A 25290-nucleotide genomic window follows, 5' to 3' on the forward strand; every position below is an offset into this window, starting at 1 on the left:
CATTTTTCTCTTTCGTGGCTAATTTCTCTGCATGGGGAAGGGACTTACTGGCCCAGCTCAGGTTCTCACCCCTGGATCTATCACCACATGGTAACAGGCTGCTCTGCTACTGCCTGCAGAAGCCAGGGGAAGGCAGCTTCTGAAGGAAGGGACCATGCTGAGCAGGCAGCCCCAGAGCCTTTCCCTGAGTTTCTTAGCAGGAGAATATGGCCTGATTTGACCTGCACTTTGGGAAGAGTAGGCATTAAAGACAACAGTTTTCTTCCTTTTATTCATAAAAACAAATTTGCAACAATTTATTAAAAATTGATACCATGCAATAGGGGTACGAGAAATTCCTCATTTACATTTGATTCTGGCAGTTCCAGTCTAATTTAAAGCGTTTGTGCACTAACATTGGAAAACACCTTCAGGCTGAAGCCTCTTCGGAAGTGTATGGTGTTTGCTGCATATAAAAGGACAGAACCGTTAAATAGAGTCACTTCTGTGGGTCTTGTTATTTGTGGGGAAATTTTAAAAAAAACAGGTGAACCTACAGTATCATTAAGACAGAGAATGTACTGTGTGGGTTAACCTAGAAGACTGTGCACGCTCAGGAGTCACAGTGGGTCACAGATGCACACACTCACCTCCGACTGTCCAGTGCTTTTTCTTTTTTTCTTTCCTGCTATGCTGGATTAATATTTCTACAGGTATTGTTTCTGTGTGCGTGTATACATTATGTACAATGAATTGTTTCTTTCCCTTTGAAAAATTAATGTGGTCCTTTAAATCTGGTTTGGTGAAATCAAGAAAGAAAGTAAATACTGTAATACACAGTGAGTAACAACACCGATTTTTAGTGCCTAAACAGACAGTGACTTCAACTTGACCTGTGATGTGTTAACATTTTTTTTCCCCTAAAAGCTACAGTACCTCCGTAACCTCTCTTTGGGGGAGGGGAGGGGAACTCTATGCTACGTGAAATAGGGTGTTCTGAAATGTTGGTGACGGTAAGGTGCCCATGGGCCCTTTTGTCAAACCCTGGTGGTGACAACACTGTATTCCTGACTTCAGCGGTCTGGGAAGAGATTATTGCCTGCCTGTTGAAGCTGCCATTAGGTTTCTTTAGGGAGTTGAGCGACTGCTCAGTTGTGCAGACGTCCGGGACATTGTCGTTCAGGCCTTTCTTTAGCAAATGAACCTGTCCCAGGAATGTCACAGAAATCATCGGGATCCACCTCTCTCCAGCCAGGTGGATACTGGTATAGGGCTGTGCTGGGAGCTTCTCTGGGCCACAGCCCCATCTGTCCTGAGGGCTGAAGGTCATGGTCATCCTGATACCTCATGGGTCAGGGCCACTTCACTGTTTGGTATGAAGCTTTCCTGGATGAGATCAAGTTTTGATCTTCAGAGTAACCCTGTGAGGTAGGGCAGGACAGGTGTTATTTCAACCCCAATTTGTTAGAGAGGGGAAACTGAGGCTCAGAGAGACACAAGTGACTTGCCCAAGGTCATGGAGGGACTTAGCAGTGGAGCAAGGGCTTGAACCCAGGTCTTTGTGACTCCCAGGCCAGTGCTCTTTGGGGTTCGTTTAAAAGGGAAGAGTGATCTTATGAATGAGAATCAGTGTGCTGATTGATCACCCCTGGGACCCCCCAAGGGCAGAGCTTGCCGGCTTGTCCCAATGAAGGCTGCCTTCTGGAAGTTAAGGGAAGCCCGCAGCTAGCAACTCTCTCCCCGCGACTACAGGGATGTCTTCTGGCAGATGCCCCCGATTCACTTTGGTCAGAAACAAAGTCAGTGGAAAAAAACAAAACAAAACCCCAGCCAGCCCTTGGGCCCTGATCAGAGAGGTTAAAGTGCACAATCTTTCTTTATCGTGTTTGCTGGGAACAGACATTCTATGATTAGCTCGGGTGTCTCCCTTATTATGGGGAACACCTGATACGAACACAAGGACATGGCTGACGTGGTGGGTGCATGGCCGACTGTGGGTGAATGCTGCAGAGCGTGTCTGCAGTGACGTGCCCTAAATCCCCACGGTCCCGGAACGGGTGTTATTGTATTAATGTGTGGCATTTATCAGAGAGTAAGTCCCACCAGGAGGCATGCGAGTCAGCCTGCTCCGGTACCCCAGCCCTCGGCCCGCAGAGCTGTGCCTGGCTGCCCCCCCTGTAGACTCCCTGTTCCAGGAAGGCTGGGGTTGGCTGGACTGGCAGCTGGGAGCCTGGCTGCCCTGCCCACCTCCTTCCCCAGAGGGGAGAAGGGCTGGCTTGGGGGGCCACAGCCGGTGGCATGTGTGCAGAGGCAGAGGCGGTTTCTCCAGAAGCCCCTCGCCTCTTTTCAAGGCTGCTCAGGGCCACTCAGTGACGTCTAGCTGGAGTTCTAGTGACTTTCTCCTTGTCTAGGATTTTTTTTTTGCCAAGTTTCAAATATCCTAGCTCCTCCTCCTTTGCAGACATTAAGGAAGAAGTCATTTTCATTCCTCTTCTTTGTGAAAGAATGAAAACTTCACAAATAAGGCGCGAGGTCAGGTGCCAAGTGCCCCCCATCTTGTGCACTCCGTGCCATCGAGCAGTCCCGCAAGGCCAGCCGTGGCGCCAGCTTCTCCGCGGCCAGAGCTGACAGGGTTCCTGTAGCAGATGCCTCTGCTCCGTGTGGTTCCGTCGCGGGGGAGGCCCCGGCCCCAGGCCTCCCGCCCTCACAGGCCCGAGACCATAACTCGGAAGGAGGGTGGCACGTGTCTGTGGCGGGGGCTGGCGGTGGGGCTGACGCAGGGGCTGACGCAGCTGGCGTCCACGCCTCCAATGGACGGGAGGTAGGCGTGGTGGAGGATGGGGAGCTGGAGGGATAGCCGGCGCTGGATGCTGTGGCAGGGAGAGAAGGAAGGGGGGTGTTAGTGAAGGCTAGTGGGCTGCTCACCAGGAAGGCCTTTGGAGTCGCTTTGGCTAAGAAGCTGATGGTGGTGCTAAGAAGCTAACTTCTCTCTGAATCCAAGATCTGTCCATCCTGTCATCTAACCACTCATCCATCTGGCAGGTGTTTAATGCAGGCCTGCCTGTGCCAGCTGCTGCCCCGGGAATAACCAGAGCAACGGCAGCAAGGAGGAGGCAGGCTTCTCGAGCTTCCAGTGATTTTTAAGAATTAGGTCTTGCCCTTCGAAAAGGGCTTTGCTGCAAACCCAGACAGCTCTCATTCGCTACTCTTGCCAGTCTCCGAATGGCCTTGGCTTTGGGTTCCATCCCGGAAAGGCTTCTCAGCTGCTCTGTCCTTCCTTATTGGCTTCTCTGCCACTGTCTCTTGTCCAGGACCTCAGTCCCTCTTGCTGGGCCAATTCCAAAAAGGTTCCTTCCTGGTCTTTCGGCTTCTTTGTGACTAGCGTTTTCTCTCCAACACTGGGATGGGGCATTCAGGGCTCCCCAAGATCTGCCTCTTGTCAAATTCTCCAGGTGAACCTTCTACCCCCTCTCCCCGAAAACCTTACCCTCTGGTGGCTAGTTTCCCCTAAAACCCTGCTTACGGGGAGGCATCTTCCATGCCTCTGCACATGCTGTTTCCCCGGCCTAGATAGCTGCTCCTCTGCTTTCCCATCTGATGACTGCTTTGCCTCTAAGATCCAGTTTAAATGTCATCGTTTTTGTGCTAACCGCCTCAGAGAGTGAGCTCCTTCCTTCTCTATGCCCCCAGAACAAGGAATTTCTGGTAAATTCCCAGAAAGGCAGCCAGAAAAAAATCTGAGGCCGGGCTGAGTCAGGGACTGGGTAAACAGGACTGATGGAGGAGTGGAGTGAAGAGGGAGCAGCCTTCTGACTACCTGCTCACCGCCACACCCTTCCGCTTGCCTTCTCATCAGTCCTCATGACCAGGAGGCAGGAGAGTAAATCACCTTATTTGTTGTGAAGGCTGCTTTGGCGGATGTGCCCAGGCCACTGCTCCCCTGCTCGGCTGTGTTTTCTGCAGTTTTCCACTGCATCTGGGAAGTTGCATTCCCTGAACTCTCAGGCCTCCTTGTGTTCCCCAGGCCTGGCCACTCAGGTGGGAAAAACCCCAGACCTTCACAAAACCCAATAGGCAAAAGAAGCACTGCTGTTCCCATTATAAAGATGAGAGAAGGGTACAGAATTTGTGTAACTTGCTCACAGAAACAGCCAGAACTGGGGAAGGTGTGACTCTTGCTGCTTCTGTTGAACCACAGTGCTTTGTGGGGTGGCAAATCAACTCACAGAGGCTGCCTCAGCCCACCAGGGTGCGCCCTGGAGTGTATGCATTGGTGGGGTTCTGAGATGGATGGGGACAGATGCAGTGCTGCCCCCACTCCCTAAGGACCTGCTGTCCAGAAGGGCTTCGGGATCCCAAGAGACCCTTCCCAGGTGCTCATGAGAGATTAGTGTGTTGGAGACTTCATTTGGAAATTAAAGTTGAGCTTGTGTAATGTCATTGGTGTTGGCAGAGTCCAGGAAAATGGGGAGCTGAAGAATGAACTTGACCTGGGAAAGGGTGTTCTGTCTGAGCATCCCAGGCAGGGTGGGCATCTGTGTGGGGTTGTCAGAGCCACACATTCTGCTGTCTGCTGGGATCCTGTTTGCCTTTTCATTAATTCATTGCCAAAAACCTACTCAGTGCTGGAAGCTGTGTTCAGTCCAAGGGACATAGGAAGGACTTAAACCTTACCCTCAAGGTGCTTGCACTGTAGTGCAGGCAGCTAATAGGTAGACCACTGATGAATGCCATGTAACCATCAGTAATTATATTGGACTGTCAGCTGCGAGGCCCTGGAGCTAATTGGGTTGAGAGGCTACTAGCTCTAAGACTAAATGGCCCCAAATGACACTGCAGTTGGTGATTGGGCTCCCTTTGCTGGTTTCTCTCCCCTTGTTGTCACTTCCCAGGGAACAAGTTTCAGAGTTGACATTTCTAATTGCTGCTTCTAATCTACTGTAAACTGGGAAGAACTAAAAATTGCCAGTGGGGACAAAGCTACTAGAGATGTCCAGGTCTTTGCTTAGATGTCACCTCACCAAGTTTGCTCTGACCTCCCTGTGTAAAATTATACTCCCTAACTCCTTTCCTGCTTAGTTTTTCTCCAAAGCACCTATCATTTAACATAACATACTAGGTTTTGCTTTTTTGTTAAGTTATTGTCTTCCCAGATAGAATGTAAACTCCATGAAGGGAAGGATTTTTGTCTGTTTTCTTCAGTGCTGTGCTTGATACATAGTAGGTCTCAGTAAATTGGTGTTAAGTAAATGTATTCATTTTATATGTAACAAAGGCAGAGAACATGGGATTTGATGTTGGAGAGACCCAAGTTCAAATCCTATCATCTCCTGCATTTAGCAACTGGTAAGCTTTGGCAAGTCACCTCCCCTCTTTGAATATTAGTCTTCTTACGTGTAATATAAGCAGTGTAATTTGACCTGCATCATGAGATTACTGTAGAGTTCAAATAAAGTAATGCATATGAAAACATGGTGCCAAATGTAAACTCTTGTGTAGGAGGAATGTAGTCTTGGGCAGTAGTTCTGAAGGAGAAGGTACTTACTGTTCTGGGGAGTTTATATCTTCTATAGGATCTTTGCATGTTCGAGAGGGCTCTGTCGTGTTCCACTGTAGCTGGGGATTTTGATCGAGGTGGTTTTTTAAAATGGCCTTTCCCCCATCTGAATGCAAAACAACAATACTGCAATAATTCTGTAAACTTAATTTTTAAAAATCAACAGTGCAGTCATTTTTAGGATACTGCCCAAGGAGAGAGAATGCAAAAGAGCCCATCTTCCCTTTGTGTTCTCTAAGCCATGGTCCCTGAGCCGCTCTCCTGAGACCAAGGCAGGGAGCCGAGAAGCCCCTGTCCAGGGATGGAAGTGGCGTGCTGGGGATGTGGATAGTGTGCCGTGGGACCTCCCTTTCTCCAAGAAAAAAAGGGAATCGAGTCGACCAATGTAGGCAACATAACTTAGAAATGAGAGGTTCTAATATGAAGGTCCTTTTCACGGGTGCATTAGGAATATAATGACAAAGAAAAAAAAGAACTCCAAGGTATATTTTCCATAAGATTGCTAAGTCTGAAAAGAATAATAATAGTAAACTGCTGGTGGGAGTATAAACCGGCATAATCTTTCTGGCAGGTACTGTCAATAAGCATCAAACACTATAAAAAGTATGTCTTTTACCCAGAATTTCCACTTTCAGGAACTATCCCAAAGAAATAATTAAGGATGTTTGTGAAACTATACAAAAGATGTTCAAATCCACATTGTTTACAATATCAGAAAGCTGAAACTAACCCGAATTTGTCGGGTAATAATGGATTAGTTACAGACTAATATGTACGTATGGGGCCTCCCATTCACAGAAATACTGTGTAGCCACAAAACATGATGCTCTCAACCATCTTTGTGCTTCAGAACCACCTGGAGAGAACTAAAGAAATATGAAATATAAAAACATGGCCCCCACCTGAGAGATGTGGATTCATTTGGTTTGGAAAAGAGTATGGGTGTTGGGCTTCCCTGGTGGCACAGTGGTTAAGACATGGTGCAGGGGACATGGGTTCGAGCCCTGGTCCAGGAATCCCACATGCCGCAGAGCAGCTAAGCCCGTGCGCCACAACTACCGAGCCTGCGCTCTAGAGCCCTCGAGCCATTACTACTGAAGCCCGCGTGCCTACAGCCCATGTTCAGCAACAAGAGAAGCCACTGCAATGAGAAGCCTGTGCACCACAATGAAGAGTACCCCCGCTCGCCGCAACTAGAGAAAGCCCGTGCGCAGCAACTAAAAGACCCAACACAGCCAAAATAAATAAATTTATATTAAAAAAGAGTATGGGTGTTTCCTTTTTCTGCTGCAGGGTTAGGGTTAGGGCAACCTTACATGTGTGTCATTTTGCATCCATGTGAATACAGTCAATCCTCTTCATTCATAGATTCTGTGTTTGTGAACTCGCCTACTTGCTAAAATTTATTTGTAACCCCAGAGTCAATACTCGTGGTGCTTTCACTGTCATTCGATAACACACACAGAGCATCAGAAATCTGAGTCGCTCTCCCAGCTGAGGTTGAACAGGCTCTGCCTTCTTGTTTCACCTCTCATATTATAAATAAGTATCCTTATTGTGGTCTATGAAGTACCACGTTTTTCACATTTTTGTGCGTTGTGTTGGTGCTTTCGCTGTTTAAAATGGCTCCCAAGCCTAGTGCTGAAGTGCTATCCATCGTTCTCCTAAGCCGTGATGTGCCAGATGGAGAAAATGTGTGTTAGATGTGTTGTTCAGATATGAGTTACAGTGCTGTTGGCTATGAGTTCAGTGTTAATGAATCAACAATGTTTATTAAACAAGGTGTCTTCCAGTAGAAACACACATAAAACAAAATTATGTATTGATCAGTTGATGAAAATGTCCACCTGGGAGAGGCTTGCAGGAACCTAACCCGGTGTCTCCGCTAGGAATTCACAGTTCACAGGGACTTTGTAGAACACGATTACTATGAGTAATGAGAGTTGACTGTATATCCTTAGGATAAATTCCCAAATTGGAGTTGCTGGGTCAGAACAATTTCTATTTCGGGCAGCAGTGTTTCGCCACCTGTTGCCTCCCACTCTCAGAAACTTTTTGATCTCTGATCTTTGTTAGTCTTATAGGTAAAAATGGTATTTCGCTGCAAATTAATTTGCATTCCTTTAATTAGGAGGAAGACTGAGCATCTTTTCATAAACATAAGAACCACTTGTATTTCCTTTAATGAGAACTCTTTTGCCCATTTTTCTTTTGGTTTGTTGGTCTTTTTCTTATTAGTTTTTATATAGTTATATATACTTTGTATATAATTACATATAATTTCTTTTTATATAAGAGAATAAGCTTATTACCTGAGATAATATTTTTTGGCTTAGTTTGATTTTTTGACTGTACTTATGATGGCTTTCACATTAACAAAATTTCTTTTGTATTTAAATTCATCAACTTTTTTTTTATGGTTTCTCTGTTTTGCATCAAACTGAAAAGGTTTCCCTCCTGCTGAGATTACAAAAGAAATTCTCCTATGGTTTCTTCTAGTACATTCATGGTTTTCACTTTTTATATTTAAATCTTTTATCCATCTGGAATTTATTTTTGTGTAAGTTGTGAGGTAAGGATCTAACTTTATTCTTTTCCAGATGGCTACCCATTTATCCCAATGAAATTTATTGAATAATTCATTTTTCTCCACTAATTTGAAATGCTCACCTTTACTAGATACTAAAATAATCAGGAATAATTTTTATTCTTTCAGTTTCCTTGTTACTTATCTGAATCTAGACATTTTTAAACAATCAACATCTAATATAATAAGAATTATATAATAATTCTTTTGTAATAACAATAAAACTAAAGATTTTTCATTGATTTAAACAAATTTTATAAAATTAATGAATATATGCTAATGACAAGATGCAAACAGTAGAGAAGTATATAAAATGAAACATAAAAGAATCCCTTCTCAGCCACTCTCCACACCTATTGTCCCTTTCCCACAGGTGGATACTGTTAACAATCTGGTGTTTGTTCTACCAGACCTTTTAAAAAATGCACTTACACACACACACACATATACACATACATGTGTGTGCATATTGTATCATAATGCTTGTCTTCATACTGCTTTTCTCATTTAGAGATCTTTCCATATCTGTACAAAGAGATGCACCTTACTTTTTAATAACCGTATTATATGCCTTGTTTTGCTGTATCATAATTCATGAAACCACTCCAAATGATGAACATGTAAGTTAATTCCAGCTTTTCTCGCCTACAAGTAGTGTTATGATAAGCACTATGCGTCTATACCTTTGAACCTGTGGGATTATTTCCAAGGGGAAGCCTCCCGCTAGGGGAACTGCTAGTCAAGGGGCTTAACATCAGACATTTGGAGAGTGCCAGACCGACTTCCAAAACATTGCAGGAGAGTGTCCATTTCCATACGCTCTTATCAACACTGGTAATCTTTTTAAAATTGTGCCTAAATGTAGGCAAAAAATGGACTGTGTTATTTCCCAGGCGGTTGGTGGGATCGAATGTCATGTCATCTTACTGACCATTCCTTTCCTGTACGTTGATGAGGTGTGTTTGAAACTGTGAAATGTCGGAAGAATTATGAGTACATTATTCACTAAGAACAATGTGCCCCCAGTCAGAACGCTGGGAATGCTGGCCATGTGGGGTACACATGGAACTGGAGCCCAAGGGACTGAGAAAAAGAAGCCCCATGCATAGGTGGATCCCCAGGTGGGGCTCCAAACAAACACTGAACTGCGCTCAGTAGATGTGGGTTCCAGATACTCCAGCTTGGCTTGTGTGACTTCAGACCTGCCCCACCCCCCTCTCTGAGCCTCAGTTTCTTCATCTGTAAAATGGATGGCTAGTGTCTCATACCCAGGGGTCCCACCTCCTCTTACCTGTGCTCTCAGTGAAGTTCCCCAGGTTGAGGATGTCGTTGAGTTCTTGGTAGTGGTTCTGTTTAATGTAGGTGGTCTTTTCTGGCGTGTCCTGCAGCTGCATGGTGACCTCTTCCAAGTCTTTGTCCAGCTAGAAAACAAAGGCTCCCGCTGAGTCAGAGCCCCCGGCCCAGCCCCTGACCTGGCCCCAGGTGGAAAACTGAGTTTTCCCAACTCACTAGTATAATCACAAATCTTTAAGAACTCCTTTCTTTCTGAGGATATCTTGAATCGGGCATTGCTGGACCCCAGAGCCTGGGCTAGGTGGGTAATAAACTCCTGTCAGATTCTGACAAACCGCATCTGTCTAGTTCATGTTCCTCTCGGTTCTTGCAGCCATAACGACGGTAGATGGGACTGCACAGCCATGATGTGGGGATGCTCTAGAGGGGACGTGGTGGGGAGCGGCAGCCCGAAAAGTCCCTGCACAGGGCAGAGGGACTCAAATGGGAGGAAGGGGCCCTGGCGACCAGTGCTGTGGGAGGTACCTCTGTGATCTTCATTCGCAGGCGATGGTTTTCTGACTGCAGGCCCTCTAGGCGGGACGTGCTTGCTTGGTTCACGCTGGTGACTGAGGTGGAGGTTTTAGAATCTTCTTTCTTCTGATTCTGAGTGAACTGGAATCGTCTGTTCTGAGTTGCTGCGTCTGGGTTTGTTCTCAGAGTGATGAGCTGAAAGGACAAGGGTGGGGCTGAAAAGAGGACCCTGGGGCCCTTCCTCCCATGCCCATCCAGCTGCTTCCAGCGGGTCCTGCGCTGGAGGCAACATGGGGCCCCAGGAACGACACAGGCTGGGAGTCTGAAGCCCTGGGCTCAGACTTGTTTCTGTCCCTCGTTTGTGTGTGCCCTTGGGCAGCCCCCTTCCCCTTGCAGAGTCTCGGTTTTCTTCCTTGCCACTATATGTCTGGTCTCCTGATCCTGATTGCACCCGCATCCCAGCTATCCTGCAGAGGCCACCCAGGGCCCCTCAGGCCTGGCTCCAGCTGAGCCTCACTCTACCTTAGCCCAGCTCCACGTAGAAAATAAACAGCTGTAGGTGACAGCTGTGAAGACAATGGGAGGAAAGTGAAGGCTTGTGCTTGTTAGAACCATGGCCACGGCCTCTGTCCACCAGGACCTATGGTTCAGAGGTGAGGGGCAGGGATGGAGGAAGGATCTTTACCAGGCCAGAGGCATTCAGGGCAGAGGGCTAACCATGGTGCTGGGGGGTGAGGATGGTGACGGTAAAGGAAGTCCAGGGGGAAGAAATGGCATATGCAAATGCAGGGAGGCCTAGGGCTCAGGGCACTTATAGAGAAGGGCAGTTGGATGGTGGACAGAATTCTCTGGGGGAGACAAGGAGATCCAACGGTCCTGAAAGCCAGCCCAGTGTCGGGGACTTGATCCTGGAGCCAGGAAGGCAATGAGGAGCTACCAGGGGTGGTGACAAAGCGGAGTGACCCCGTCAGAGCTGGGCTTAGAATCATCTGGCATCTTTTACAGGGTGGAGAGGAAGTCAGAATGCAGGCAGAGAAGCTGTGGTGTGAGCCTGGAGCCTGGGAAAGTGTTGACTACTAAAGGAGGGAGTGTATGCCAGAGGTGTTCTAGAGCAGAGCTGACACTGCTTAGGGACTGACTGGGCGCCCAGGAGGCTGGAGGAGCCATGGGACCCCCAGTGATCTCTCCTCTCCCCTTTCTCTAAGGCAGACACTCCCTAACTTGGGTCAATGACTTCTCAACTACCTCTGTTTCCTGCTGCTGCTTTTACTCTTGAGACCCACCAAGGTCAGGTTTTCCTCTACACAGATCAGCCTACTGCAGGGGTCAAGGCCTCTGATTCACCTGCCCACTGCTGGGTAGGATAATGTTTGGAAAATACCTCTCAGGTCAGCCCTTCAGACGAATGAAAAACATAAGTGGTTGTTAAAAATGGTTATTCCTTTTGACCCACTAATACTAATTCTGTGACTCTACCTTAAGGGAATAATCGGAAACAAGGAAAATGTATTATGTAGAAAAAAAAGTTCATTTATAATATAAAAAATCTGCAAACAACTGTAATGCTCACCAGTAAGGGATCAAGTGGTTGAGTAAATTATGGAACGTCCCCTCAACAATGGTTATGAATGTGGGAAGATACAAAGGGCAAAAGTTAAGTTAAAAAGGCAAATTGCAAAGTGTGCTATAATTACAGCTATATCTGAAAAAGCATCAGTGCCCTAAGCCATTAAAAAAGAAGCTGGAAGGAAACACATCAAAAATATTAACAGTAAAAAAACAAACCAAAACATTAACAGTGATTATTTTCGGGTGGCAGGACTGTGAGATTTCTGAAAAATCTGGTTTTTTGCTTTTCTGCATTTTCCACACTTTCTGTGATGTGAATTGTGTTCATCATTTAAAAAAAAAAGTGTATAAAACTTGTAGAAAGTGAGAGAAACACAGCAATGCCCTTGTGATGGAGTCAGAGGCCAGACGCCAGGGTGGTGAGGGCGGGGCGATTGCTGGCACCTGCCCCATACCTTTGGCACAAACACCAGGCAGAGGGTGATGGTGCTGCAGAAGATGATGACCAGGGCCACAATGCAGAACTGCACGTTAGGCTGGTCCCGGGTCAGGAAGGAGACGGCAGCCCCGATGATGCACATGATCCCCACGTTGTAGACGCTCATCCCAATGTACTTGCTGTCATTGAGTGCGGGGATGCTGACGTTTCGGGTCTCCCACGCTAAGAAACAACCGAACAACTGGAACGGTGGACAGAAAAGGGAGACGGTCATTACCAGGTGGCGGCATACACCCCTGCTCTGAGAAGCTACTGAACTGAGGGTTATTCTGTTCCTCCCCACTACTCTGAAGTGGGGGCTTGGGGGGAGGGAGGCTGGGGGTTTGCTGCTGGCCAGGTCTTCTGGATAATCTGTCTCCACAATCTGTCTCCACTTGTGGCCCTGGGTTGAGTCCTGCCAAGGAAATGCAGACTGGGGTGTTACACTGTCTGGTCCTCCTTCACCTCCACCACTGGTTCACACACAGACCCACAGGAGGCCACAGTGGGAAAGAACTTCAGACACAATCTCAACCACATGCCCTCCCTCTACAGAGAGCCTGAAGGCCCAGAAGAGAGGAAGGGGCTTGCCCAAGGCCACAGAGCAATATGGTGGCAACAGTGGACTGTGTCTCTAGAAGTTAAGGCTAGTCTTTTTTCCGTTAAACCAGGCAGAGCCCCTGTGTCTGGGACCCCCCAATGCACATAGCCACCCAGAGTAGAGAGACTACATTTCCTAGCCGTCCTTGAAGCTAGGTGTGGCATATGACTGGGTTCTAGACAATGCCATGTAGGTGGAAGTGGTGTGTACAAGTTCTGGGAAGTGTCTTTAGAGGAAAAGGCTGTTCCTCTTCCACCTTCCTAGCAGATGGAGTGGAATGTGATGGCTGGAGCTTGAGCAGCCATCTTAGACCATAAAGTCATCTTAGACCATGATGTGGAAGCTGTATGATGAAGATGAGGAAGACAAGATGCAAGGAGCTCAGATTCTAGTAGCCTCCACACCAGCTCTTTTGCTTACCTGAGAAGGCAATTATCTTTTTAAAAAACTACTATTATTGTGGGTTTTCTGTCACTTGCAGCTCTACTGCTAACCAATACATTTCCAACAGAAATGAATAGGGTAGAAGTCAAAATGTGATGTAAACTAGGGTGTTGAGGGTTTAGCTATCATGTGTTGTCTGAGGGGAAGGCAGGCTGCAGAGAAAGTGCAGATGGAATGCTGGGTAGAATGGTGGTGTGGGCAGGAGGGAGAGCTGACCACAGCTGCTGACTGCTGTAGGGGCTTCGGCTGTGGTCCAGCCCCTCCAGGAGGCTGTCCTGCAAAGGCTTCCTTTCCCTCTGGCCTTATCTCTGAAGTCTGGGGCATCCAACACCTGCATGAACCATGTAACATCATCCCAAGGGCCCACACTATCTCACAGGGCTTCTGTCCGGATGAAATGAGAGGATGGATGTGAAAGCATTTTGTAAACTGTTAATATCCATTATAAGAGTAAGTTAATTATTTTGTAATTGGTATTTTTTACAACCATAGTTGTTTTTCTCTCCTTTAAGTGTGTTATCTCACAGACTGATTTATTATTATTTTCAATTCCAATTAAAATAGGAACCAGAAGCCCAGGAAGCAGATACTGAGTGAAGGATGGAAACCACGCTGTTGAAAGCTTGCTTTGTGCTGGTTCCTTCGTGTGCGGTGCCTTCAATCCTACAGCTGGGTGTGGCTTTCCACATCCTGGAGGGGAAGAAGCAGAGGCTAGGCAAGGCCAAATGGCCTGCCTGGGGTCCCTTGGCGCTGTGCGTCAGGGCTGGATGGGTGCTCCAGATGCCTGCTTTCACAGGGGCTCTGTGTGCCTCCTCTCTGCCACAGAGGCCGATCGCGGCTTCACTTCACTGTGGAAGGATCTGAGGAGGGTGCAGTTGCAGGCATGGTTTGCACAGGATGTGAAGAGAAGATTCAAGGGTCAACCCAGAATAAGGTCGTGTGGGACTGCCCTTTCAAGTCCTTCCTAACTTTGAAATTCCACAGTCGTGTGAGGTGGGCTTGGTATGTGATCTTTGTGTAACAGATGAATGGAGTGGAAAGAGTATTGGGTTTGGAAATTGGAGGTTACCAGGCGGCCTTTGGCAAATCATTTAACTTGTCTGAGCCTGATTTCCCCCATCTCCAAATGGAGATGATTCCACTCATCTCCCACAGGATGTGAATGTGTGCTGGGTACCAACAGACTGCTGTCAGGGAGCAGGACAGTGGCAGCTGGGAGGCACACTCACAGTGAAATGGGGACATTATTTGTACCTATCTCACGTGATGGTTGTGGGATTGAAATGACACGTGCCAGGCACCGAGACTGGCAAAGAGCCAGTGCTTAGTCCTGGGGGCTCTGTTTATTTTTATGTTGATGGAGGCGCTTAGGAGAGAGAGCTCTGGCAGAGAAGCATTTCCCCCACTCTGCCTCCTGCTCTGCACCTACCATGAGAAGCCCCTTATAGGCATAGACGATGCCAAGCCAGATGGTCATGTGGGTGTTCTCGCAGTGCTCTAGGAGAGGGCGGATGGAGATGTCCCGTCCTGCCGGGTCCGGCTGTGCAAAGAGAAAACAGAAACCCAGGGATGGCACTGGGCACCCTCCCAGCAGCCAGGTCCCTGTTTCATAGCCCTTTTCCCTCCCATGAGCCACAGCCAGTGCTACCATCCAGGAGGCCTTTTGGACCCCATCTCTGTGTTCCATGGGACTCAGGCCTCAACCATTTTTGACTGCCTTCTGTTTGTTGGTCGTGATTCAGCTCTGACCTTCAGTTATCTGAGTTCTTCATGCATTTCCAGCTTGAGTCAGAGCTCAGGAGTAGGGACTGGGTCACTTCTGTGCCCCTAGTACCTAGCACAAGACCTGGCCCAGAGCAGGCATCTTTCTATAACATTTGTTAAAAGAGTAAGGGTGAGAATGAAGCACAAAGTTAGGTGTGGAGGCCTTCAGGTGTCTCTGGAATTAGGTAGTTGGGAGATAGTGTCTACTGGCTAGACCAAGCACGGGGCCTGCCAAACCCTATAAGGAAGGAGATCTTCTTGCCCACCACCTCCATGGAGGGAGCAGTGGTGGCAGCTGTGTTATGTACCACATGATGCACTCTGGGCCAGAGTTGATTGGACAAGGGGTGGGCACCTGACCTTAGGTAGCCAATCTGAGGCTTGTCAGGGACATATGAGGTTTCCTAGTGCAAAGTGCTCTCCCAAAGAGGGGTGGTGGAGAGGATCCAACCCAAGCACCGTTCTCTCTCTCAGGAATTTGAACTGAGAAGCTCCAGGAGAGAATCAGCCAGATGGCGGCAAGAGGAGAAAAAGACAACAAGGGAGTGAAAAAATATATACTGTAGGTATATATATATATATATATATTTTTTTTTTGGCGGTACGTGGGTCTCTCACTGTTGTGGCCTCTCCCATTGCGGAGCACAGGCTCCAGACGCGCAGGCTCAGCGGCCGTGGCTCACGGGCCCAGCCGCTCTGCGGCATGTGGGATCTTCCCGGACCGGGGCACGAACCCACATCCCCTGCATCGGCAGGCGGACTCTCAACCACTGCGCCACCAGGGAAGCCTGGTAGGTATATTTTTTTAATGAACTATTTGAGAGTAAGTTGCAGACATCCTGGCCCTTCTTCACCCCTAAATATCTAGCATGTTTTTCCTAAGAACAGGAGATTCTCTTATATAACCACATATACCTACCAAATTCAGGAAATTTAACATTGATACAGTATATTATCTAATACACTACCTATTTTTAAATTTTGCTAATTGGCCCAATAATGTCCTTTAAGGACCCAGTCCAAATTGCATTTACTTAGCATGTCTGTAGTCAGCCTTGGAATCAGCCCTTCCTCCTTCAATCTCAAGACCTCACCAAGCCCAGAAATAAACCCACACACCTACAGTCAGTTAATCTTTTTTTTTATATAAAGTATAGTTTACTTACAGTACTATATTAGTCTCAGGTGTACAACATAGTGATCTTATATATATATATATATATATATATATATATATTTTTACATGTTTACAGGAGTATAATTGCTTCACAATGGTGTGTTAGCCTCTGCTCTATAACAAAGTGAATCAGTCATACATATACATATGCTCCCACATCTCTTCCCTCTTGCGTCTCCCTCCCTCCCTCCCACCCTCCCCCAGTCAATTAATCTTTGACAAAGGAGGCAAGAATATAAAATGGGAAAAAGTCTCTTCAGCAAGTGGTGCTGTGAAAGTTGGACAGCCCGCATGTAAATCAATAAAGTTAGAACACACCCTCACACCATGTACACACAAAAAACCTCAAAATGGCCTAAGATTTAAACGTTAGACATGACACTATAAACCTCCTAGAAGAGAACATAGACAAAACATTCTCTGACATAAATCATACCAGTGTTTTCTTAGGTCAGTCTCCCAAAGCAGTAGAAATAAAAATAAACAAATGGGACCTAATTAAACTTAAAAGCTTTTGCATAGCAAAGGAAACCATTAAAAAAACGAAAAGAGGGATTTCCCTGGTGGTGCAGTGGTTAAGAATCCACCTGCCAATGCAGGGGACATGGGTTTGAGCCCTGGTCAGGGAAGATCCCACATGCCGTGGAACAACTAAGCCCGTGCGCCACAACTACTGAGCCTGCACTCTAGAGCCGGTGAGCCACAACTACTGAAGCCCGCGCGCCTAGAGCCCGTGCTGTGCAACAAGAGAAGCCACTGCAGTGAGAGACCCGTGCGCTGCAACAAGAGTACCCCTGCTCGCTGCAACTAGAGAAAGCCTGTGCGCAGCAATGAAGACCCAACGCAGCCAAAAATTAATTAATTTTTAAAAACACAACAAACAAAAAAACCCCCGAAAAGATAGGGACTTCTGTGGTGGTCCAGTGGTTAAGACTCCGTGCTTCCACTGCAGGGGACGCGGGTTCAATCCCTGGTCAGAGAACCAAGATCCTGCATGCTGCTGGGTGGGGATGGGGGGACCAAAAAGACAACCTATGGACTGGGAGAAGGTATTTGCAAATGATGTGACCGACAAGGGCTTAATCTCCAAAATATACAAACAGCTCATACAACTCAACAACAAAAAAAACCCTATCCAAAAATGGGCAGAAGACCTAAACAGACATTTACCAAAGAAGACATACAGATGGCCAACAGGCACGTGAAAAGATGCTCAACGTCACTAATTATTAGAGAAATGCAAATCAAAACTACAGTGAGGTACCACCTCACACCGATCAGTATGGCCATTACTAAAATGTCTAGGGGCTTCCCTGGTGGCGCAGTGGTTAAGAATCTGCCAATGCAGGGGACACGAGTTCGAGCCCTGGTCTGGGAAGATCCCACATGCCTCAGAGCAACTAAGCCCGTGCGCCTAGAGCCCGTGCTCTGCAACACGAGAAGCCACTGCAACGAGAAACCTGCGCACCGCAATGAAACGTAGCCCCCACTCACTGCAACTAGAGAAAGCCTGTGTGCAGCAACAAAGACCCACCACAGCCAAAGATTAAAAAAAAAAAAAAAGTCTACAAGTAACATGCTGGAGAGGGTGTGGAGAAAAGGGAACCCTCCTACACTGCTTGTGGCAATGTCAGTTGGTGCAGCCACTATGGAAAAGAGTATGGAGGTTACTCAGAAAACTAAAAATAGAATTACCATATGATCCAGCAGTCCCACTCCTGGGCATATACCCGGACAAAACTATAATTCAAAAAGATACATGCACCCCTATGTTCACAGCAGCACTATTTATAATAGGCAAAACATGGAAACATCCTAAATGTCCACTGACAGATGAATGGATAAAGAAGATGTGGTACATATATACAATGGAATATTACTCAGCCATAAAAAAAATGAAATAGTGCCATTTGCAGCAACATGGATGCAACTAGAGATTATCATACTAAGTGAAGGAAGTCAGAAAGGGAAAGACAAATACCACATGATATCACTTATATGTGGGATCTAAAATATGACACAAATGAACTTATGTATGAAACAGAAATAGACACACAGACATAGAGATCAGACTTGGGGTTGCCAAGGGGAAGGGAGGGAGGGAGAGGAATGGACTAGGAGTTTGGGGTTGGTAGATGCAAACGATTACATTTAGAATGGATAAGAACAAGGTCCTACTGTATAGCATGGGGAACCATATCCAATCTCCTGGGATAAACCACAATGGAAAATATAAAAAATATAAAAATTAAAAATATTTTTAAAATGCATGTGTATGTGTGTATAACTGAGTCACTTTGCTGCACAGCAGAGATGGGCATAACATGGTAAATCAAGTACACTTAAAAAAAAAAGACCTCAGCCTACTTCAGTCTGTTATGTCATTGATATTTCAGGTCATTTATCTTGTAGAATGTCCTTCAGTTTGGGTTTGTCTGAATGTGTTTTCATGACTGAATTCAGGTTATGTATTCTTGGCAGGAATTCTATGTAAGTGATGTTCTCACCTCCTCAGTGTTTCACATCAGGGGCATTTGATGGCACTTTGTCCCATTATTGGTGATGTTTTTGATCATCTGGTTGAGGTGATGTCAGCCAGATCTCTCCACTTCAAAGGTACCATTTCCCTCTTGTAATTAATAAATAATCTGTGGGAGATACTTTGAGACTGCGTGGGTATCCTGTTCCCCCACAAACATTAACTCAGGGGTTGCAGCTTCCATTGATGATTCCTATCTGAGTCATATTACTTTGGTGGCTGCAAAATGGTGATTTTCTAACTAACATTCCATTTAAATACTTGGCAATATATTGTAAACAAGATCTTTCCTCCCACTCATTTATGTATATCAGTATAGACTTATGGGATCCTTTTAGATTCAGTGTCTTATAATCCATTACTACTACTATTCATTTTGTTCAAAATTTTCCAGATTTGGCTAGTAGGAAACCCCCTCATGCTGTCTCCTGTGTTTTTTCAACATGCATGTCCCCATAATTATTTTATTTTATTTTTTACATCTTTATTGGAGTATAATTGCTTTACAATGGTGTGTTAGTTTCTGCTTTATAACAAAGTGAATCAGTTATACATATACATATGTTCCCATATCTCTTCCCTCTTGCGTCTCCCTCCCTCCCATAATTTTTTTGAGCACTTTTCTACCTCTTGGCACAAGAGGTTCCAGGCTCTCCTTGTATCTTCCTTGCCCTAGTCTTGGAATCAGCCATTTCTCTGAGGAGTCCTGGTTCTTTGTAGCAGAGAATAGTATTTAGAAACCGAAATCTGGGCACTGATGTGCTCACTGTTCCTAGGGTATCATTACTTCTAGGCCCCTTTACCTACCTATCTATCTATCTACCCATCGATCTACCATCATTCTATCTCTTTATCATCTATCTATATATAGATATAAACCCAACACCACAGTGTTCTTGCTTGCTCTCCCCCATTCCATATTTGCATCTTTATTCTCTTACAGTGAGATCCCTGGTTTCTAACAACATCAAGGTATTCACTCATTTTCTCAATTCTATAATAGACACAAAATAGTTTCAAAATTGCTACATCCATACACTACCAACAACAAATTTACTAAGGTGAAGACGTCCTTGCAAATCTGTCTTTAGCACAGATCCCACTGAGGGTATCTCATCAAAGAACTGTGTTCTGGATGTTGCCTCTTAAGGCCCAGGGTAAAGCCACACTCCTGAGGATAAGGGGTAGGCATGCCCAGGGTCAGTCACTAGGAAGAAGGGCCACATGGGTGGGATCCAGGGATGTGAAAGGCAGGCCTTAAGCACATGGGGGATGGAAACCCTATTTCTCTTAGCCCTGCTCACTAGGCCTGACCTTCAAGGCATGCCATTGCCTGGGTACCTGTGAGTTGGGGAAAGATGGTGCTCCCATATGGATACAGAAGGGGCTGGGAGGGGTGGAGCCGGAGGGCTCAGGCCATTTTATGGCTAGATCATCCAGCTGCATGTTCGCTCAGGCTTGATTTCCCTTTCTTTGTCCCAAGCCACAGAAAGCCTTAGGTTAGCCTCTTTGGTTCCATGATCGTTGAGTACACACACAGGCTGGAGTGCTACAGGGCTCTCTGCAGTGGTGGCAGTGGGTATTTGTGAGAGACACCCCAGGGAAAGGTGATCCCCAGGAACCATAGTCAGAGTTGCCAGGGCTAGAGATTTCCCCTCCACTGCTACTGACCCAGGAGCTGAGCTGGATTCTAAGAGTGGTGGGGGTTTCCTGATGTCATTTCATTGTGTAATTGAGGAGACTGAGAAAGGACTTGGTCCCAAGGTCAACAGTGACTTAGTGGCGTAACTTGGTTTTCTCCAATGTCTGACAACTAAGCAGACCTCAGAACGCAGTAGCACAGGCCCATTACGGCTATGCGTGAACAGCAAATCCATTAATGATGATAGTGTCTATTGTTCTACAATGAAAGGCAGTCATTTATGATGAACTCTTAGATTCTCTTTGTAGAGAGGACTGATTCTGTCATACCCCGTTGTTCAGTGTAATGCAAACTCTGTTCATGGGAAGCTAACAATGATTGCCTGGCTTATATACCTCCAGTGACAGAGTCCCCTCCCTCCCACTCTTGGTGAGATGGTTGCAGTTTTTCTTTTATTGAACCAGAACCTTCTCCTCTTATACGTCCAGCATTGATCCTCGTCTTTCCTCCGGGGCTCCTCAGAATGGTATCAAATTCTCTCCTTAAGTCTGCACACTCTTCCTCATGAGGGGAAGATCTGCAGTGAAGGTACATATCACCTCCCCCCACAAGTCGACCTGGTCCTCCTGAACTGCTCGAGTTTACTATTGATCTGAAAACCTAAAATTGAGCTCAACACTTCAGGTGGTACTAAGCACCCTTGCTTCAGATCTCCTTGCCTTTCTAAATAACTACCTTTCATTGGTGATTCATATGTTCCTTATGGTTGATTAAGACCCCATAGGTAGTTTTCGTGGAACTGCTGCTAGCTCTGTCTTCTCGCTTCTGCAGCTGACATTCCAGCCTGGTTACCTTTTACCTCATTCGTAGCCCTCTCCTCCTCATAACCTCCATCCTGGTCTGCTCTGACCTCTTCGAATCCTGAAATCCCAATTCTTATATCTGGTCTTTCAGTACCCCATTTATCTCGTTAAGCTTAAGCACAGCCTTGCCTGCAGAGGTGGAAGGGCAGCAAAAAAACAAGGGCCTGCCCAGAGTTCAGAGAAGTCATGATCCCAAGGGTGAGCAGAGATGCTTCTACTCCATCTCCCAGTACATAGGCACCGATCCGGAAACAAGCCATAAAAACCTCCCAGTCATCAACGTCACTTTCACACAGCCCCAGGGCTGTGAACACTGGACACAGAGTGTCAGTGATTCAGGTGGTTTTATGAGTGATGAAGTTTATGTACTCATGAGGCTGGGGGATGGGGAGTCTGAATAAAGTCAAATGAGTCCTGCATTGAATCTCAAAGCAAACTGTAAGAGCCATGCCTTTTCTTGTATGATCCATTGTGCCTGGGACTGGAGTTCAGAGTGCTCTGAGCAGTCACACCCATGGGGAGAGATGCCTGACCAGGCAATGGGAAAGGGCAGGAAACCTGAGCCCTTACTTGGCGTCGTTGTCGTGCACCAGAGCACCACTAGAGGGCACCAAACAACCGTGCGGAGGGTCCAGCCGGCAGCCATGGATCACCCTCTGCTGGGGACACAGAGCTGCTTCTGTGGCTCGGTGGGGCTGCGAGTGTCGAAGCCGTCAGCAGCATCCTGTGCTACTCTAGAAGGCACTCACTGGCCTTAAACGAGGCACTTTGGAGGACCACCACCCCGCCCCCCACCCAGGGCAGCAGGTGAAGCAGAGTAGGGGGGAGGTGTGGGGAGCTGCTGGGGAAGGAGGGGCCAGAGGGCCCAGGCTGTACCTGGCCATCGCACTCCCCCTGTTCCTAGTGTGGGCTGGCCACACAGCCCGGCGCCAGTGAGCACAGGGCACTGACCCCTGCAGATGCCATGCCGGGATCTGACAGGGCCTGAGCCAGGATTTTAGGCCCAGTTCTCTGTGCAGTTGTGGACTACAGCATTTCCACTGGCCTAAGAATGTTTCCCTTGCCCTGGATAACTGGCTTACAAGAACTTTCAGCTTGCTTTTTTCTCTTCTTTATTTTCCTTCCTTATTTGTTGCTCACTTGGGCAATTACCTAAGTAATCATTCACTCATTCATTCCATAACTATCAAGCACTACCGTCTGCCAGGTACTGTTCTGGGCATGGGGAAGGCAGCAATAACCAGGGCTGACAAGAGCCCTGTCCTCATGGGTCTTCCATCCTAGTAAGATCAGGACGGCTCCATGAGAGATGACCTCAGAGGGGAAATGGGCTGGCCTCAGCAAATAACAGCCACCCTAAGAACACCAAGAGCTGCCTTGTCATGAGTGACAATAATGTGCTAGTTGCAAAGCTGTGAGCTCTACACACGTTATCTTGTTGAAGCCTCATAAGAATCTAACAAGGTTGGACTTCCCTGGCGGCACAGTGGTTAAGAATCCACCTGCCAGTGCAGGTGACACGGGTTCAAGCCCTGGTCCAGGAAGATCCCACATGCCGCGGAGCAAGTAAGCCCATGCGCCACAACTACTGAGCCTGCGCTCTACAGCCTGAGAGCCACAACTACTGAGCCCACGTGTTGCAACTACTGAAGCCTGCGTACCTAGAGCCCATGCTTCACAACTAGAGAAGCCACCACAATGGGAAGCCTGCGCACTGCAACGAAGAGTAGCCCCCGCTTGCCGCAACTAGAGAAAGCCTGCATGCAGCAACGAAGACCCAATGCAGCCAAAAATGAGAGAAACAAAAGAATCTATCAAGGTGTTAACCTCATTTTACAGATGAGGAAACTAAGGCACAGAGAAGTTAAGTAACTTGCCCTAAATCTCCAGCTAGTGTCAGAGCTGAGATTCGTTTGATTCCCAAACCAATGTTCATTCCTTCCTCACCACATGCATCCCCCAACTGCCCTGCTTCATATTCCAAGCAGACAGTGGGTATAATACCTGCTCTGTAAATTGTGAGGTGCTGCTCATGGGAGGAATGACTTAATTGCTAAACAGTCAATAGAGGCCTCCCTGAAGCCCCCGGAGCTCTGCAAAGGCTATGCTTTGGTGCTGCATGAAATCAAGCTGTCTGCAATGGCCGGAGGCTGCAAGTACTCACACCTGACTCCTGGTCTAGCTGCTGCTCAGCGGGAGGCAGGCAGACGCTGCCCGGGAAAGCCTCCCCCATCTGTGCAGCGAAAGGGGAGCAGCTGGCCCGAGAGTCCCTCCGCATGATGCAACTATTCACGGTGTACGTCAGTGGCCCCTACAAACATCCGGCTTTGTCAGGCTGCACAAATGGACCAGCAAGGGTCTGGGCATGGCTTGAAACATTGAGGCCTGAAAGGTCAAAGGGCTGGGTCCTGTTATAGACTTACTGGGTGACCTTGGGCAAGTCCTCGCCCTTTTGTTGACTTCAGTTTCCCATCTGCAAATGAGCCTATGAGTTAATTTACAGTATAGTTAATGTAAGCCTGAATAACTGAGGGATGACTATATTTGTCTTACATTTCACGACTGTATTTGTCCTGCATTCAGTCATTCAGAATCGACTTGATCAGTATTTCTCATGTGCCTGCTGTGTGCCGTGCACTGTGCTTGATGATGGGGTCCGGGTGTATAAGACCCGTAGGATGCTTGTCTTCCTGGAGCGTGCATTCCAGTGGAGGGCACAGGAGGTTGACAAACCATACGGCACAGCTACGAGTAGAGGGGGTGATAAGTGTTCCTAAAGAGAACAACAAGGCACTCTGAGGGCTACTAGCCAGAGGACCTACTTCAGACCAGGTAGTCTGGGAAGGCTCTTCTGAAGTGGTGACATTAATCTGGGACCTGAACGGTGGGAAGACGAGCCATGTGAAAACCTCGGGGGAGAGCATTTCTAGGAGAGGGAACAGCAACCAGGCAGGACCTGAAATGGCAAAGACTTCGGCATATCTTAGGAACCAAAAGGAGGCCAGTGTGGCTGGAGTGCAATAAGTGAGGGGGCCAGCGCTGCTCCTCACTCCATAATCTGCACACAAACCACCTGGGGGGCTTGTTAAAATGCAGATGGGTCAGTAGGTCTGGGTGGGCCCCGGGATGCTGTATTTCTAAGCAGCTCCTAGGGGATGCTTGATGCTGCTGGTCCACGGACTGCCCTTTGGACAGCAAGGCCTTAAAGGATCTTAAGCAATAGGGTGACATTTGGTCCTCAGCTTAGCAGATCTCTGGTTAAGAATGCAGACTCCTTGAAAAGGGAACCCTCCTACACTGTTGGTGGGAATGTAAGTTGGTGCAGCCACTGTGGAAAACAGTATGGAGGTTCCTCAGAAAACTAAAAATAGAATTACTATATGATCCAGCAATCCCACTCCTGGGCATATATATATACCTGGATAAAACTATAATTCAAAAAGAAACATGCATCCCTATGTTCATAGCAGCACTATTCAAGTAGCCAAAACATGGAAACAACCTAAATGTCCACCAACAGATGAATGGGTAAAGAAGATGTGGTACATATATACAATGGAATATTACTCAGCCATAAAAAAGAATGAAATGATGCCATTTGCAGCAACATGGATGCAACTAGAGATGATCATACCAAATGAAGTAAGTCAGAAAGAGAAAGACAGATACCATATGATATTGCTTAGATGTAGAATCTAAAATATGGCAGAAATGAACCTATCTATAAAACAAAAACAGACTCAGACATAGAGAACAGACTGGTGGTTGCCTAGGGGGTGGGGGAGGGATGGAGTGGGAGGTTGGGGTCAGCAGATGTGAGCTTTTATGTATAGGATGGATAAACTACAAGGTCCTACTGTATAGCACAGAGAACTATATTCAATATCCTATGATAAACCATAACGGAAAAGGATATTAAAAAAAAGAATGTATATATATGTATAACTGACTCACTTTGCTGTAGAGCAGTAATTAACACAATATTGTAAATCAACTATACTTCAATAAATAAAAAAGAATGTAGACTCCTTTTGTCATTTGCATGCCTCTGGCACAGAGTGACAGCTAAGCACAAGGACAGACTTGACACAGCGTGTCTGTGTGTTCAGACCCTGAGTGGGGAGGGTGAGGAGTCCGGTGGTGGGCATGAAGGGTGCCACGAGCTTCCCCTGTGATCATGGGGTTCTTGGCTCTGGTCCCTCGGACCTCTTAGGCTGCCACTGCTGTGGGTAGCTCAGGTTCCCAAGCACCACCTGGCTAGTGCTTCTTTGAAGGAGGGGGTGT

At 46.9% G+C, this 25290-nt stretch overlaps 1 protein-coding gene across 1 annotated transcript in view; it reads right to left on the minus strand.

The window, feature by feature from the left end:
* Positions 1-266: 266 nt before the first annotated feature.
* The window catches only part of GABBR2 (gamma-aminobutyric acid type B receptor subunit 2), a 367936-nt gene continuing 342912 nt past the window's right edge, over positions 267-25290 (minus strand). The window contains exons 14-19 of the mRNA XM_022600053.3: positions 14451-14561; positions 11954-12178; positions 9942-10124; positions 9415-9544; positions 5525-5642; positions 267-2849 (exon numbers count right to left, since the gene is read on the minus strand). Coding sequence (XP_022455761.1) covers positions 2684-2849; positions 5525-5642; positions 9415-9544; positions 9942-10124; positions 11954-12178; positions 14451-14561 — 933 coding nt within the window. The 3' untranslated portion in view covers positions 267-2683. The remainder of the gene's footprint in view (positions 2850-5524; positions 5643-9414; positions 9545-9941; positions 10125-11953; positions 12179-14450; positions 14562-25290) is intronic.

The sequence above is a fragment of the Delphinapterus leucas genome, chromosome 6 (genome assembly GCF_059928025.1).
Source record: "Delphinapterus leucas isolate spDelLeu-1000000601 "Yukka" chromosome 6, BTC_Dleu_Yukka2, whole genome shotgun sequence".
NCBI lineage: Eukaryota > Metazoa > Chordata > Mammalia > Artiodactyla > Monodontidae > Delphinapterus > Delphinapterus leucas.